Source organism: Carlito syrichta, unplaced genomic scaffold (assembly GCF_000164805.1).
Source record: "Carlito syrichta isolate Samal-C Ts95f unplaced genomic scaffold, Tarsius_syrichta-2.0.1 Scaffold309490, whole genome shotgun sequence".
In the NCBI taxonomy this organism is placed as follows: Eukaryota; Metazoa; Chordata; class Mammalia; order Primates; family Tarsiidae; genus Carlito; species Carlito syrichta.
The window spans coordinates 72,468-90,974 of NW_007253586.1; the positions used below are offsets into that span (position 1 = coordinate 72,468).

General features: G+C 35.1%; 1 protein-coding gene across 2 annotated transcripts in view; it reads right to left on the reverse strand.

Annotated features, from left to right (window-relative positions):
- The window catches only part of CHD1 (chromodomain helicase DNA binding protein 1), a 72,893-nt gene extending 55,092 nt beyond the window's left edge, over positions 1–17,801 (reverse strand). The window contains exon 1 of one of the 2 annotated variants that reach the window (XM_021717251.1): positions 17,601–17,779. In XM_021717251.1, coding sequence (XP_021572926.1) covers positions 17,601–17,653 — 53 coding nt within the window. In that variant the 5' untranslated portion in view covers positions 17,654–17,779. Of the gene's footprint in view, positions 1–17,600 lie in introns of both variants that reach the window. The other variant, XM_008067367.2, reaches the window with a different exon arrangement.
- Positions 17,802–18,507: the final 706 nt, after the last annotated feature.

An 18,507-nucleotide genomic window follows, 5' to 3' on the forward strand; every position in this document is an offset into this window, starting at 1 on the left:
CTGCCCAGGCGGGTCTCGAACCCGTGGGCTCAGGCAATCCACTCACCTCAGCCTCCCAAAGGCGCAGGATTACAGGCTGAGCCACCGAGCCCAGCTTCAAAAAAATTTTAAAAAGATATTTACACAGCCTCAAAGTATCTTCCCACAAATGGATACATTTGTCCTAGTGATCAAAAGTAGCATCATCAATAGGGGCAGACAGACCATGTGAGTCCAGCTGCAATACCCTTGAGAAAGACCTATCACTGCTTATGCAGTACTCTAGGTATGCACAGAGTAAGGGATTCATAACTTGGATCTAATCATAAGTAAATGCTAGACAAACCTAAATTGAGAAATATATTTTATAAAATGACTAGACTGTAATCTTCAAAATGCCAATATCATGAAAGACACAGAAAGAAAGACAAAGTGTTCCAGATTAAAGGCGATTAAAAAGATGACAGTCAAATGCGTTAACTGATCTTAGACTAAACCCTGTACTGATAGATGACTGGGATGATTAACCAAACAGGAATACAGATTGAAGATTAATGTACGGTATCAGTGTAAATTCACTTGAATTTAATAACTGTGCATGGCTTACGTGAGAGAATATCTTTGTTCCTAGAAAATATGCACTAAAGAAATGTAAGAGGTATGATTTTTCCAACCTACTCTCAAATAACTCAGAAAAAATAAGTATGCATTATACATTATAATGTATATAATTAATATGTAAGTGTAAAGATAGAATGTCAATGAGAAAATGTGGCAAAAAGTTAAGTCAGCAAATCTGAGTGAGGGTATGTAAAAAAGTTCTTGATACTATACTTCCAAGTTTTGTAATTTAAAAATTAATTCAAAATTTAAAAAATATTAACAAACAAAAATATTTTTCCCAGTATCATGTTTCCTTCATTAACATTCAAGATTATAAAATTTTGTCTGCAGGTAATAAAATGTACAAAGTGAAGAAAATGTAAAAAACTACTGAAGTTGTAAAAACCACTGAAGTAAATGAATAGGCAAGTAAGTAAATATTCAGTGGCATAAAAAATAAAAATAAAATTATCCAATATATAACCAGTCAATAAATTGTCCCAACTGGAAAGGTAAAATTATAAGAACTGCATACAACTTTTAAGAAATTTTTAAAAGATAAAAATGAATGTTAAAGAAAGGAAATTAGAAGTCAATTGTATAAGAGCACAAGAGCTGTCTCAGAAACTGCTAGCTGACTGATTCAGCATGTTGTCATCTTCTCCTTAGTAAAGAAATTCCAGTATTAGGGTTAACCAATATAAATGAGGACAGCACAAACTCCCTGCAGCTATCTGTGGCCATGAACTTAAGTTCTGACAAGTGAGACCTAAGCAGAAGTGCTAGGTTGTATTTCCCAGGTTATTCAACAGAAATTGATTAGGCTAGGAGGTGCTCCCTTTTTTAGTCCTTCTGATCTCCTTCAAAGTTTGTAGCTGGAAAAGATGGGGAAAGTGCTCAAAATTCACAACTGCCCAGGTTCTTTTAGTATTCACAATATTCTTTCTCAATACTCCAAAGGTTACTGTAAGTCAATGTTCTTAATAACTTGAGTTATCAGACAAAAATTAATATTCTGTTCAATAAGTATACCACTGAACTGAATTTTTATTATTTTAGTATTTTTTTAAATTTAAGGTTACATATTTAAAAGTTTTGGCGCAGTTATCCTCAATGGTTCACTCCCCATGAATTCCATATAGCTAAAATGTTATGATTCTGTATCTATGGATATACTGAAATAAATGTTTCTCAAACTATAGCCTACTTGAATATCACCACTCCTCCCCAATTTTTTACTTGCAAGTGCCTAGGGTCCATCCCACCTATTAAACCATGTGGTGAAACACACAACTGACTTTTGAGGGTTTTAATGGCTTACTTTTGTTTATGGAATAAAACGACTGCAATCTTGTCTACACCTATCTTTCCAATTTAATCTAAAAACCACTACCAAATTCTCCCTACCAAAAAAAAACTTAATCCCTGCCCTCTTCCCTAGTAACCCCTATACTCATCCTTCACTTCGCAAACTTCCTAGACTTCTCTTTTCTGGACACTTAACGCCTGCTTAACATAAGCTAACAGGAGCACAGGAGTGTTTTGTTTAACAAGTATGTCCCTAACTTTCTAGAACTCTACCTGACAGACTCTGAAGATACACTTACGAATTACTAAATGATTTATACTATCTCCTTTTTGTTTTCTATTTGAAAGCTCTGTAAGCCCAAACTTTTCACAAATGTTCTCATTCTTTCTTCCTGGATTCTCTACCTCTACATTTCTTCTTTTGGATTTTTTCTTTCTCAAAGTCATCTCATTTAGAATGGTTTTGGGGAAAATAATTTTAAGTAGAAACTTCTGAAGAATCAGAAAATCTGGAAACACTGGGTGCACTTTCCACATGGTCACAATTGTCTAAACCTAAGTAACACTGCTTCCTTTGGACAACACATATGGAGGTACTCTCCAATTCACCAATCACTTTCCCAATACAAATGTCTCATACTTAGAGGGCTTTATTCATTTCTGTTATTTGCTTGTTGTCCCTTGTGGCCTTTTCTCTTTTATATGCCAGTTAAGAAAAAAATTTAAATCATACAGCTACAGTATATGAAATATTTTCATATTGTATTCCATTTTATCTCTACACCAAAAAATGTCCTTGAAAGTGTACCGGAGTTTTCTTAGACCCTTTTCGGAGGCATCAACCTTCCCGGGGTCCCTGTTTTAAAGAAAGAATTATGAAATTTCTTATTTCCAGTTCCAGCCAAATTTCCAGTTCCAATTCCTTAGCTCCAATTACAGTCTCTTAACCTAAGGGGTTCCCCTCCAAACACCTCCTGGGCTGCCATTTTTATTCCTTACTGTCCTGGCCTTGGGTTCCCTTTTGCTTCATGCACATGTAAGTTTTCTTTCAAGTTCAACCACGCAACTACTTTTTTCTTCCTTTTTTGCTCCATTTTATCTTGCATATTTATGTGTTTGAGGGAAGGGAGCACTTTGGGAGTAAGAGTCCATGTTAGCTCAGCCCTACATGACAGAATGCTAAAGCCTTCTTTCTCTATATGCAAATCTCCACTTAAATCAGTCCTCCACTCAAATCAGTCCTTTGAACTGAAGAAAATACCAACTCATCCTAGTAACCTGAGACTGATGTATTCTCAAGTGAATAAAAAGAACCTTCTGTACTATTGAGGGAAAAAAGTCTTCAAGACTTCTTTGCTTTTTTAATCTCAAAAATTGGGAACTAGTCTACAATGGAACATAAAGGAAGAATGAATGAAATAATGAATGAACTTCTAAGAGAATGGTGTAACGGGCAGTTGTTTTCCTTGCCAACAGAAGAAACTGGCCCTGATAAATCTTGGATATTTAAAATGTCAAAAAAGTAATATTGGAGTAGATATGAGTAGTGAGGGGAAGTGAAAACAGTAGTAATAGAGGGAAAAAAGAAGACTGTATATGTGCACTTAAACACCATATATAAATTAGACTGCTTTACCAAAGCGTTAGAGCTACGACTTAATTTTATTAAATAATTCATTTATTTACTTCTTTTGTCCCTAGCACATAAAGATTTTCTTTCTCGTATAACCATTTATTTACTTTTTTTCCCTTTAAAAAACAAACAAACTGTTAGTAGTATTTAGATGAATTAGACTCCAGATGAGATGTGGGGGTAAGATGCTACAGGGTACACTGATAGAAGGTAAACCAATTTTCCAGAGAAATATCATAATTGAGGGTTGTGTTTCTGACAAAGCTATACATGCACAAATCAAAGAATTGTATTTATTATTCTAAAGAATAGAACATAATACATTGAATTCTTATTCTATATATGTGTCTTTTGCTGCTGAAGTGTCAATGCTATTGAAAAGAGCTTCTTTTTGAAAGAATTTTTTGGCACACATTTGTGAACGAAATTCAGGACTAACTGGATGGTATTTTGAAGTTCAACCATGATTTATTTTCTCCTAGCTCTCTAGCCCTTTCTTCTCAATATAATTGTATTTATATCTGTATACCAGTTAGATGATACTGAGGCTGCTGCTACATGGAAAAATAATAAACATATTTCAAAATTACTATAAAGATGAAGAGATGAAAAGCATACTGCCTGCCACTAAGTAGGAGTCTAATATTGACAGTCAGTAGAGATTTAAAAAAAAAAAACCATTGATCTTTCTCCTGAGTTCATGATCAGGATCATTATTTCAAAATTTGCTTTGGGTGTTCTTCTCAAATAACAAGTATTCAACCAGGGTTTCTCTTAGGGTCAAGATGCCATGAACAAAAATGAAAAGCTTTATGTGAAATTTGAAAAATGAAGATTAATCAATTCTTGATTGAGGAACTAAAAGTAGGGAAAAAGAAATCAGGGGCATGACTTCACGGAGAGAATGATTATAGAATGTCAGCACTGGGATCTTTCTCCCATACTTTTTCTTCTTCCTAGAGAATGCTTCTTCTCTGAAGCAATCGATAAAAATTTTCAACCTTTAAGATTATCCAAAAATATGTCTTTTATAAAAGTAGATATTCCCTGGCTTCCACAGGCACATATTATTCCTCCAGCACATGTTCCCACAATATTCTGAACATGTTATTAATAGTTCCTTCACAATACTGCAATTATTTTTTATACATGTATCTCTCTCTGAACTAGACCCTGAAAGTCATTAAGTCAAGACCTTTATTTTTATTATTTTATAAAACATTGTCAATTTCAACATGACTGAGGAAAAAATCTGGAAAGCGGTAAGCAAAATACTAAGTATTAACAACAACAAAAAATTAATGACTAAAGTCAAGCAATGGCTTTCAAGCTTTTGGACCTAGAAAACACATTTTATATCACACTGTGGTACACACACACATAGAGTTTGATGACATAATACAAGTAATAGCTATGCAAAAGTTTCAAAAAATCTAAAACTATCTTTCCATCTATATGATTCTGGCTTTGTTAGGCACTGACTGGCAAAAACAACAGTTCCTTTCAGCATTCTAAACTACCAGTTCAAGACAAAATTGCATTATAAATACAAAGTACTTCTTAAAGTACAATATGATTCTAGTTCCTTAAAAGCTCTAACTGAAAAAGAGAAAAACTGCTAAAAATAGATGATAGGAAGGGTAACTGTTAAGCATGACTAATTTCAAATATGATTAATTTTATAAAATCCATACAAAATGCATTACAGCATGAATAATATGATTTAAATCTCTAATTATATATTTAATTTTCTGAGTCAGGGTCTCATTCTGCTGCCCAGGCTGGAGAGCAGTGGCACAATCACTGTTCACCATAGCCTCTAACTCCTGGGTTCAAGCCATCTGCCTGAATCAACCTCCCGAGTAGCTGGGAATACAGGTGTGTGCCACCTCATCTGACTAATTTTATTTTTTTTGAGGTGTCAGATTGGTCTGGAACTCCTAGGCTCAAGTGATCCTCTTGCCTCCACCCCACAAAGTACTAGGATTACAGGTGTGAGATACCATGTCCAGCTCTGATTCTCTAATTTAGAGTTATAACAAGGTCAGACTTTTTCCTCATTAGTATTACCTATCAGGCAGAAGTTTAATATACATAGAAATAATGTTTCAAAATAATGGAGTGGAGGAGGATAGTAGGTAGGAGTTAAGAGATTAAACTAAATTGGCCAGGTGATGGAATATATTGAAGCTAGATCATGTGTCCGTGAGGTTCATTCTACTAGTGTCACTTTTTGAATAGACTTTAAATTATTCACATTTAAGTTGGCACAAATAATGTCTACATTTAAAAGTTAAATTTTGGGTGGGCACAATGGCTTAAGTCTGTAATCACAGCACTTTGAAAGGCAGAGGTGAGGGGATTGCCTGAGCTCCCAGGTTCAAGAACAACCTGGGCAACTTGGCGAGACCTCATGTCTACAATAAATAAAAACATTAGCTGGGCAGGGTAGTGTGTGCCTGTAGTTCTGGCTACTTGGAAGGCTGAGGCAGAAGGATTGCCTGAGTCCAGCAGGTCAACATTGGGGTGGCTGTGAGCGCGCCACTGCACTCAAGCCTGGGTGACAGAGTGAGATTCCAACTCCAAAAAATAAAAATAAAAGTTCAATTTTATTTGCTGAGGATTGTTTTGGCTATTCGTGGTCATTTATGTTTCCATAGAAATTCCTGTATTGTTGTTTCCAGGTCTAAGAAGAATGCTGCTGGTAATTTAATGGGTATTGCATTAAATCTGTAGATTTATTATAAAGTTCCAATAACCAAAACAGCCTGGTATTGGTACAAGAAAAGGTATATAGACCGATGGAACAGGATAGAGATTCCAGAAGCAAAGCCTCAATTCCTCAACTAACTCATCTTTGACAGAGCCTCCAACAACAACCACTGGGGAGAGGAGAACCTATTCAGTAAATAGTGCTGGGAAAAGTGGCTGACCACTGGCAGAAGTTTAAAACAAGACCCCTACCTATCACCATACACAAAAATCAACTCTAAATGGATCAAAGACCTAAACGTAAAACCTCAAACTATAAGAACCTTAGAAAATGCAGGAGATACCCTCATAGGAATTGGAACTGGCAAACAATTCCTGATCAAAACCCCAAGTGGCCATGCCATCAGAGAGAAGATAGACAAACAGGACCTCTTCAAACTGACAAGCTTCTGCAAAGCCAAAGAAACCATCAAGAGAGCAGGGAGACAGTCCACAGACTGGGAAAAAATATCTGCCAACTGTATGTCTGACAAAGGCCTAACATCTAGGATCTACAAGGAACTCAAATGTGCCGGGGAGGGGGGATGCCCTATTACAAAATGGGCAAAAGATATGAATAGGCACTTGTCAAAAGAAGACATATGAGCAGCCAACAGACACATGAAAAAATGCTCAGCCTCACTAGTCCTCAAAAAAATGCAAACTAAAAGCACACTGAGATACCACATAACTCCAGTCATGATGGCCATCATTAATAACTCAAAAAACAATAGATGCTGGAGAGGATGCAGGGAAAAGGGAATACTTCTACACTGTCAGTGGGAGTGTAAGTTAGTACAACCTCTGTGGAAAACAGTTTGGAGACTCCTAAAAGATCTAAAAATCAACCTTCTATACAACCCCGCAATCTATCTACTGGGAATATACCCAGAGGAACTCAAATCACTCTATGAAAAAGATACCTGCACACGCATGTTTATTGCAGCATTGTTCACAATAGCAAAAACATGAAACCAGCTGTGGTGCATATCAAAAGAGGACTAGATTAAAAAAATGTGGCACATATACATGATATAATATTACACAGCCATAAAAAAGGACAAAATTATGAACTTCACAGCAACTTGGATAGACAGAGTCTATAATACTGAGTGATCTATCACAGAAACAAAGAGCTGCATATCACATGTTCTCACTCAGAAGTGGACCTTGAACAATTATCGTAATACTATAAGAAAAGGATTGGAAGTAGTGGGAAACTGCCGTGGGGTGGGGGAGGGGGGAGGAGTGGGGATGGGCACACCTCATCAACAAGGGTACCTGCATAATGAACATTTGTATACCTAACCTTGAATTGTACCACATCTTTAAAATTAAAAATTAAGAAAAAAAAAGTTCAATTTTAAAGCATTATCCATACTTAATTTGTTTTAAAAAGTTTTTAGATATTTTTGTTTTTAAATTACTTTAGTGAATACGGCCACAAAAAATAAAGTTACCAACACTATATGATTTTAAACAAAATTTTTTGTAATTCAGTATCTCATCAGTTTGCATATATCTATGGGAATGTGCTGAACATAAGAATAAATTCCCTTTACTGTGGGTCACTTAGTAAAATTTTAAAAAGTGAGATAACCAGTGTAGTATATGACTAAGACACTAGGCCACTGGATACTGGATCAATCCTTTGGTATAAAATACATGCTAAAACTGGAATACAGAAGATTATCTAGACTTTTAGTATACTATATACAGCTAATTCTAATTCTTTTCTCACAACTTTTCATATCAGACATCTTCCTTTCTTTAAATTAATTCAGAATTTAGATATGAGAACTGTGAAAACAGTGTTGTATAAGTTGCACCAAATAACAGTAATCTACCTCAAGCACAAAAACAAGAATACTTCTTGTTTTAGACTTGGGGGAGTTGAGAATGTTACTTAACTCTTTTCTAATGGCCCCTTTACATAAAAACTCTTCATCATAGTACTCAGTATCTTCTAATGTCATTTTCTTAATATAAAAATTAAATTACTCTTTGCTTTTTGCTTAAGCCTATCAAAGTACCTCACCAACATAAAATCACATTACCAGGACATTTTAAATGGACATAAAATTTAAGATTACCACGGTTTTAAATGATCCTTTAAAAAAAAAATTCATTTTAATATTGGGTTTAATGTGGAAGTTAACCATTTGTCCATATGATCAAATTTGTCTCCTATATTTGAACTAGCACAGATTTTGCATTTACCAAATTCACCTACTACTATATATATTCTTGAAGACTTATATCTCTTTCCTGATTTTAAGTCCCGGAGAAAAATCTCAAATTTTAGTATTCCAAGGTACCTACCATTAGGAGTCCTCAATCATCTAAATCAAAGAACTGACAACAAACACTTATAGTTCTGAAAGCAACAACAGTGGAACTGAGAAATAGTTATTGGAAGTCATTTCACTATGAGTGCTCCGCTATTCTTGTGCCGTATGCCTCAGTTCTGAAAGACAAACACTGAAATACAGTACTGTTCAAACAGAACTTTGCATGTCTCCACCTTTGTGTCTACGTATTTTAATTTCAATGGTAACTTAAATCTCAATCTATCCACAGCCAAAGAAACTTTCTTGCAATTTAACATTTACTTAATGTTGCCTTTTGACTAAGTAACCTCACATTAGTGACAGACAGCTATATTTCAATTATAAACACTAATTTTCTCTGTCCCTCATATATAACAAGTTGCTTCTGATACAAAATTCCTCAGCTGTCTACCTAAAACTAGGGTTTTCAGTCCATTCACATGGGCAATAGACTCTCCATATATGTAGTGTTTCCTCTGCTGTACTTCCTTTTTCTCCTTCCTCCACCTGGAACTAAGACACACAAACACTTCAGCAATTCAATGAATAAACCAAAGGATAAAGAAATGCAAAGCTAGGACATCCAACACGTTCTCTTTATTAGGGGACTTGCACTTTTTATTGGGGGATGATAGCCTCTGTAAAAATCTTCCTCTCCATCACTTTTCTGAATATCATTTGTTCCTTTCTTTCCAAACTATATTATTTCTCATTATTAAGATTACAAAAGTTAAAGAGGTCTGTGAAAACATTACAAATCGCTCATTACATGGCTCAAGTAATTTACCCCCCATATTTTTTTATCTCACTTTTATGCCCATATGGCTCCACAAATTTGAATATACTCACTTAATTGTGCATTTAAACTGGCTACTCCATTATTGCTCCTAGCTTACCATATCTCTTGAAGTTAATTTATAACTTGACAAGACGTTGAATGATTACAAGAGAATAGCTTCATATCTATGCATATGAATTTAACATGAATACAGTTCTCTCAGGAATCTTATTAAAATGAAAATTTTGAATCTGGGATGCAGGAGGAACTTTTAACGTGAAGGAATTGTTCTGTACAGCACTGGGGTAGAGAATGATTCCATGCATTTGTCAAAATCCACAGAACTGTGGATCACAGAATAAACCTAATATATGCAAATTTTAAAATCGACTAGTATAAGAATTCCAAGACTGAAGGAAAACTGGCAAATAAATCTAACTTTATTATAAATCTATAACATAATCACGCTAAAAAGCGTAGGAGAAGATGAGCTAACTCTACTAACTTTGGAAAACAGTCTTTTAACTAGAAATGTAAAGGCTACATATAAAATCACACTGTACATAAACTGTATTCTAGTTGGTAAGTTAGTTTCTCTTGATTAAGAGTAGAGAATAACAATTCTAAAACTGCTTTACATGGCTTTACATGTATATATACATGTGTATGTATCTTGAACCCATACACATGTATATGAGAGTGAATATATAAGTGCATGGATGACGGATGAGGGGAGCCAGGTTCTCATGTTAGAAATGAAGTTACAAATGAATAAGAAAGGAAAGTTAGAATGAACCCTATAGTACAAGATTAGAGTTGGAGCCATTGACTGAGTAGTACTCTCAAAAAAAAAAAAAAAAAGTTGGAGCCATTAGTGCAAACTCATGTTTTATATGCATACCGACAGATACAGAAACAACTCTAAACTGACTTGTATGTATACATATATTTACCTAGCTATGTCCACTTTGCTCACTGAGAGGGCCTAACAGAGTGACACCTGAATAGTAACAGCACATCCAGGACCCAAATCTTGGGTTTCTAATACCACTCTCCATTAAAAGGAACCAGGCTTCCTTGAAGAGTGGCTGATTCTAGGGAAAAGGATGGGAGTGTCTAAAATAAATATAAAAGCCAAGCTGAAAAAGTTCCCAAGGGCTAAGACCAGATCAATATGAGCAATAAAATAACTTACTGGACTACAACTCAAAATACAAAATACATATACATAATACACACATATATAAATAAAAGACATAAATTTCCTTGCAGAAATTTCATTTAATATATTTAAATAGGCCAGGTGCGCCTATAATCCCAGCACTTTGGGAGGCTGAGGTGAGAGGATTGCCTGAATCCATGGGTTCAAGATCAGCCTGGGCAACTTGGTGAGACCTCATCTCTACAATAAATAAAAAAATTAGCCAGGCATGATGGCGCACACCTGGAACTCCAGCTACTTGGAAAGCTGAGGCAGAAGGATGGCCTGAGCCCAGGTGGTAGAGACTGCAGCGGCTGTGAGCGTGCCACTGTACTCCAGCCTAGGTGGATGCTCCCCCCACAAGAACATGGAGATTAATCCCCATCCACCCTCACGGAGAATAGGGTAGACACAGTAACTTGCTTCCAAAGAATACAGTACAGAAAGGATACGACAATAACTTTGTAGTGGAGAAACCTGGCAAATACTACCTTGACCAAATGATGGAGGTTAACATCATCAGTAATGTCATGTGAGTACCATGTTTCCCATATGATGCATCCAGAACACTTTATCTCTGTGGTATTCTTTCTAAAAACCTGTTTATATCCTAAGAAAAATATCAGACAAATCCAGATTTCAGGACATTCTACAAGGTAACTAGTCAATTTTTTAAGGGAAGACCTACAAACATTCACAGACCAAAAGAGACTGGTGAGATTTGACAACTAAATGCTATGTGGCATTCTGGATTAAATCCTGGAAAGAGACCATTAATGGAAAAACCAATAAAATCCAGGTAAAGTCTGGAGTTTAGTTAATAGTTTAAAAGAACAATTTTTTTTAAATGGCTATAAATCTGGTTTCCCCTCTGGAAAGTAGGAATCATACAATGTGTACCTCACAGGAGATTTTTGAGAATTAACTGTGATAAGTAATACACAATGTCCTACATGCACCAAGCTTGGTTTACTGAGAATAAGAGCTCAGGAATCACTGGTTGCCATTGTTATTGTTTCTAGAAAAATGAAATTTACCTAATCTCTTGCTGGCATGGCCCATGACAATGTTTCTTGGGATTTCCCAGAAAATAAATACCATGTATAAGAACATCAATAACAAAAAAGTGGCAAGATGCTGAATGACCCCAAGTGAATAGTTTCATATGTATGTAATATGAACTTAATTCATATAAGAATCAATTACTAGCCGGGCTCGGTGGCTCAGCCTGTAATCCCACGCTTTGGGAGGCTGAAGTGAGTGGACTGCCTGAGCCCGCGGGTTCGAGACTCGCCTGGGAAACTTGGCAAGACCTCATCTCTACAATAAATAAATAAAAAAATTAGCCAGACATGGCAGTGCGTGCCTGTAATTCTGGCTACTGGGAAGGCTGAGGCGGAAGGATTGCCGGAGCCCAGCAGGTCAAGGCTGCAGTGGCCGAGAGTGGCCACTGCACTCCAGTCTGGGCGAGAGTGAGACTCCAACTCAAAAAAAAAAAGAATCAATTACTTAGAAATCTGTTAAACCGAAAGTTTTGATTCAGTAGGGTCTAGGGTGAGGCATAAGGTTCTATATTGTTAAAAAGCTTCCAGGTGACACCAACGCTGCTGGTCCAAAAACCACAAATGGAGCAGCAACTTTTCTCTTTCTTTTTTTAAGTCAAGGTATCACTCTGTCACCCTGGGTGGAGTGTACTGGCATGATCACAGCTCACCAGAGTCTTCATTTCCTGAGCTTAGTGATCCACCTGCATCAGCCTCTAGAATAGCTGGGACTACAACGTGTGCCACCACATTCAGCTAATATTTTTTCTTGTAGAGATAAGGTCTCACTACTTTTCCCAGGTTTATCTCAAACTCCTGACCTCAAGTGATCCTACCACCTTAGCCTCCCCAAAAGCTGGAATTATGGACATGAGCCATTGCATCTGGCAACTTTTCCATTTCTGTAGTTTTAAATTTTTTCCATAAAAAAAATTGTGAAAAAGTTTTCTCTCTCTTCATCATAAAAGAATACTCTTATTTTTAAACAATATATAATTACCAGTCATCAAGATCTTAAGCAAGCAAACACCTAAGCAAACATTATCTTATAACTATATACATAACAGTATCTTTAAGTCACATACAATTCTCTTATACTTACCAGTTAAAAGTTTAAATATTCACAGTGACCTAGATTAAGCACAATCACTGGAAATTCTGTAAAAAGTTTTATACAGTAAATTCCATTTAGAGACAAAGTAACTTGTTACTAAAGCTCCTGCCAAACAGTATTAAGCTTTCAAAGCAAAAAAAAAAAAAAGAGTGGTATGATATTGGATTCAGTAGCATATACAGGATATCTGGGGAGGAAAATTAAAAAAAAAAAAAGGTGAAGGAAGCAAACACTGGAAGTAGGAAACAGGGATTAACAAAAATTAGATGTAAAGGAGTCATACTTTCCTGCAATTAACAACATCACGGAAAATTTTTACAGTCAATTCTCTTAACTCAATGATTTTTATCCATTCTAGTTTGTGATTTCACATTTTCCTTTCTTTCTAAAAGTGTTTCTTAGCATAAACTTTTGAAACTTAGGAATGAACTGAAAGAATGGGAAAAAAATAAACCTCTGAGGTAACTGTAAAGCAAGTTCGGGAAACACCACTTTAATAGGTACTGCAATTTAATAAAAGAAAATAACTGATTTTGATGGCAAGAAATCCTTTTGAGCCGGGCTCGTGGCTCAGCCTGTAATCCCGTGCCTTTGGGAGGCTGAGGTGAGTGGATTGCCTGAGCCCGCGGGTTCGAGACCCGCCTGGGCAGCGAGACCTCATCTCTACAATAAATAAAAAAAATCAGCCGGGCGTGGTAGCACTTGGAAGGCTGAGGCGGAAGGATTGCCGGAACCCAGCAGGTCGAGGCTGCGGTGGCTGCGGTCACTGCACTCCAGTCTGGGCGACAGAGTGAGACTCCAACTCAAAAAAAAAAAGAAATACTTCTGGCATGTGTATACATAAGAATATTTCCCAAAATGGTGTACCACAGTAGTATGCAATAGGACCATAGCAAATATATGTGAAAAATGTGACCTGTGTTCAAATCACCTTTGACTCAGTGTTTCTTATATTTAATAGGATATTTTGAGTAGACAGCTTCTCAAAGACTGTAATTTTAAAAGTGGAGTGAATAGAGAAAATGTGGTACATATACATAATGGAGTATTACACAGCCATTAAGAACAGAATCATGGATGGAATTGGAGACCATCATAGTAAGTGCACTATCACAGAAACAAAGAAGTGAATACCATGTTCTCACTCATATGTAGACCTTGAACATTAGCCATATTAGCACAAGGGACAAATTGGCAGTCACTGGGCACTGTTGGAGGGGGAGGGAGGAAAGAAGGAAGGGGGGAAAGAAGGAAGGGGGAGGGTGTGACAACACAAAGGGTACTTGGTTCATTACCAGGAGGAGTGAGGGCCAGTTAGAAGCCCAAACTTCATCTGCATGCAGCCTACTTATGTAGTTAATCAGATTAAAACTTGTACCCCACATTCCTATAATAAAATAAAATCTGAAAAATAAAAATAATTTTAATAATGTCAAATAATTTTTCTAGAGGAAAGTTTAAGAACATTTCTGCTGATCATATTTCCTTCTCACTGCCTATGAACACTGCCTCCACAAAACAATTTTAAAGTTGAAATTCAAAGAAAAGTCTTGAAGCATAAAATAATAATTAAATAAATTATTATCTATAAGCCAAGGAAGTTTAAGTGCAACACAAAATTCCTGTGAGTAAATTTAAAATTTCATACACATATTTAAAACCTATGTTAACATGTTAAATCAAGCATCATTAGTGCTATAAAAAGCTATAGGGAAATAAAGAAAAAAAAATCTAAGAATCAGGTCAACAAAGCTCCATTGCCAGCCACAGATTAATTCTAAATGGATAAGGCCATCAAAGTACATCACAGACATTCTCATTATATAGAATTATTCAAGAGCATTTTATATGTGTGAGTGTATTTGAGGACTAGTGATTCAAATAAACCCTTAAATAAACACGGGCAAACCCAAATTACTAAAAATGTAATCTACATGCAAGCATCTATAAGTCACCCAAAAATGAGCAAAATATGACCATATATTCCCAATCTTTACCCATAAATCTTTTCTGAAGTAAATTATCATTCAAGATAACTTTTAAAATGAAAAAAAAAAAAAAGGTCTAACCAGGATTTGAAAAACTTGGTCACAAATAACAACACAAATCCACACAGCTGGGAATTGAGGCTTTGAAATCTTCTAGTATTACCTTTAGAAAGTTTAGCTTCAGTTACATAAAACTTTATGTTGAGCTATAACTGTTGTACAGGTGCATCCTGGCCCACATTTCTTAGTAAATAAGTCTCAAGATTGTTCAGTTACAGCACAGAGACATATGTTCCATGTATTCTTCTTCCTTTTAGTCAATAGCTATAGCTGCTCTCCACACAGAAAGAATTTACATTTAAAAAAAATTTTTTTTCAGTGGAAAGCTAACTGTACCAACCAAAAATGCCAAATGAAATCTTAATTCTATTTTACAATGCTTAGCTTACACAAATGAAAAAGAAAATACATTTCAGAATTCTAGCCAATAAAAATCAAATTTTACTTTAAAAAACTATTTGTGATGTATATTTAACTTTAAAAGTACAGCATATTTCATTTTATCCTATATTAATATTCATAGTTATAGGAACTTTTGATTTTTCCAAGAAAATTCCTCTATCTCTAAAAGTTCATTTCCTCAGTCTTAAGTAGGCACAATCTTCCTTCTTTGTACTGCCTCATAATGAAAGCTTTTGGGGTGAGGCTGGGAACGGAGTGTTAAAAACAATGAAAGTAGAGCAAAAGAAAAGGAAGGCATAAGGAAGAAAATAAAGGCAAAACAGAAGCAAGTCTCTCCCTTCCTGATAAACACCAAGGCAGTTGCAAAAACTGGATAACTGGATAACCACACTTCTCAGAAGCACACAAAACCTGTATTGTAGAATTAACAACTCAGAATAGTTAAAGAAATACTTTTCAATTTTTAAAAATGAGTATGTATTGTAAAAGATTCCTCAAATTTGATTTCACAAGGTGTAATTTTTTTCACCTGTACTACCAAATTGGTCTTATTATTACTCCTCGCTTTAGATATGACAGAAAAATATATAAAAAATTATTGGAATAGGTAAGTGGTCAGAATATACCAGCATGAGATCTCTGCATACCCAACTAGAGGATTTACTCTCAAGAGTCTTACCTTCCTACTTTGTGGGCAGTTTGGTTTCTATGTTTCCTCTAGATATTTCTACCTACTAACCATTTCACTGCAACTAATGAATAAGAAAACATGTACAGTGTGACTCTTCCAATCACTTACTACGATCAATAAACCTACAGAGATCTGAATCAATGCTGAGACTCAAGTCTTCTAATTAAACTTCCACTCTGGTGATTCTAGTCAAACTTCATTTTCTGAAACTTTATGCACTTTGTAACTAAATGGAAGGATGAAATTTCAATATCAATTCAAGCTTTCTCATTCTACAGCTGAGACAATAATATGAGAATTAGCAGAAAGATGGTGTCAACTCTGGCTCTGTAACTCCTAGAATGATACTTGTTCAATTAAATAATGCTGCTTTCCATAACTGCTCCTTATGTATTCTCCATGTTCTTCTTCTTTATCCAAAGTCTGCCTGAGAAAGCTGATAAACTAAAAAGTATACCCAGCACGGCAAAAAAAATCCCAAGTCTCTGATCAAATACAAATACCTCTACTTGGTTTTCTATCCAACATTTTTTCTTAAATCTTCCTAATCCAACAACTCTCCCTGTTTCCTGTCCATCCCATTTCTCCATCACTATGTTTTAGTTATATAGTACCCCGTGTTACACAAAACATGATGCTCATTGTAATAAGCAAATACTGACGCTCATTATATCAGAAACTATTTTTAAGCCCTTTTACATGTAGCCTCTCAATACTCAATTTTAAATAAGATAAATAACAGTGCAATCCCCACGTTTTAGAAGCAAAACTCAGAGCCTCAGAGGTTAACATGCCCTAATGCATACAACTAACAAGAGGTAGAACTGGGATAAGTAACCAGACAGTCTGACTTCAATGTCTATGTTCCTAATTTCTATAAATGGTAAGTATACACAACCGTGTAAATTCTATTATTAATATGCAGATATCAAAATTAGGGAGCTACAGAAGAATTTTAAATGTCTTTGCATTCCAAGATGTTACTTACACATAAAAATGGCACAATATAGTTTATTGCAATCAACTATATCTTCTTTGCGAAGACATGACCTGAATAAGAATGCCTTCATAGATAATTAAAAACTCCAATCTGAAAATAAAGCAGGAAAGGGCCACAGCTACACTACACATGTCCAGATCAGCATTGTCTAAAACTTCCTGTAGTGATAGAAATGTCTACTATCTGTGCTGTCCATTAGAGTAGACACTAGCCACCTGTGAGTATTCAGTACTTGAAATTTGTCTAGTAAGACTGAATAACTGAATTTTAAATATTTTGTCATGTAAATTCAACTTAAGTTTAAATAGTCACACATGGGTAGTGGCTAACATATTAGATATCACAGATGCAGAAGACAAAATGTCAGTAAAAGATGAGTGAAGAAATCCTTACTGCTTTTATCTGAAGATTTCACTAACAGTCAAATCAATGTAAATGTCTTTTTATTTGCTCCAGCTTCAATTATTCACACAAATGTAAGCATACAAATAGATCTAAATAAACCAAAACTTTTAAAAGATCTTCTCTGTATACATGAATGGAAAAAATAACTAAAACTTGCATTATGAACAAAGCTTCATATATTATGAATTTTTTACTATTTGATAGCTGAGAAAGTCTGAAAACACTGCCACATACAGGGAAAATCAACAAAAAAGAGCCAAACAAGTTTTCAATTTTAGTCACGGCAAACACTTGATAATAAAGTTCTTACTTACCTTGATTCTCCACTACTGTTTCTAACACTTTCTTCATCACTGTGTCCATTCATTGTAAATTATCAAGAAGTTTTAAAATAAAATATAAATCTTCCCAGTTTAAAAGAGGACTATAAATACTGACTCCTTCTCGAATATCAAAAATTCACAGATGAATTTTCTTCAACAGTCACAGGTTTCCAGGAACCCTCTTTGATTCACCTAAAAGAAAAATATTAACAAAATAAGAAAATTTCCTGTAAAAATAGGTAAATAAATCCTGTTTAAAAGTTGCATAAATCTACATCTGCCAATTAGGCTAGAGATGATAAAGTGGGGACCTTTTACTTAAATTATCTAGGCTTCTATTAAATACATTTCAGATTACTAAGTAGAATTTAGTATGCTACTGCTATTATATTTCTGACAGAACAAATTAAAATATATGTGGAGTGATAAGACTTTTAGAAACTAATTGCAACTGTGTAGTAATATTTACATAGATTACTATTGCAGAGTAGTACTATGTAACATACATATATCTCAAAAGTAGAAAATGGGGTCTTGTTAGATAACTTGGTCAAATAAATGAAGCGAGAAAGAGAAAAGGTTACTTTTAATCAAGCCCTAATTCCTATCACTAAGAACTTCAGTTATACTCCAGTGAGAGAAAGTTTTTGTTCCCATGGGAAAACGGGAGAAAAAAAGATATTATATAATCTTGACTAAGTTTTACAATTCAACTGATAGTGGAGTGATAAAATTTAAATAATATCCAGTTTGCACTTGCAGAGATTCCATAAAAAAATTAAAAGGTAACAGAATATACACTAGATCTGATTTTTTTTTTTTTTTAAAGTAAGAGGTTTGGGGCAAAAATAATGAACCAAGACAACAGCATTTTCACCTTTCAAGATTTCAGCACAAC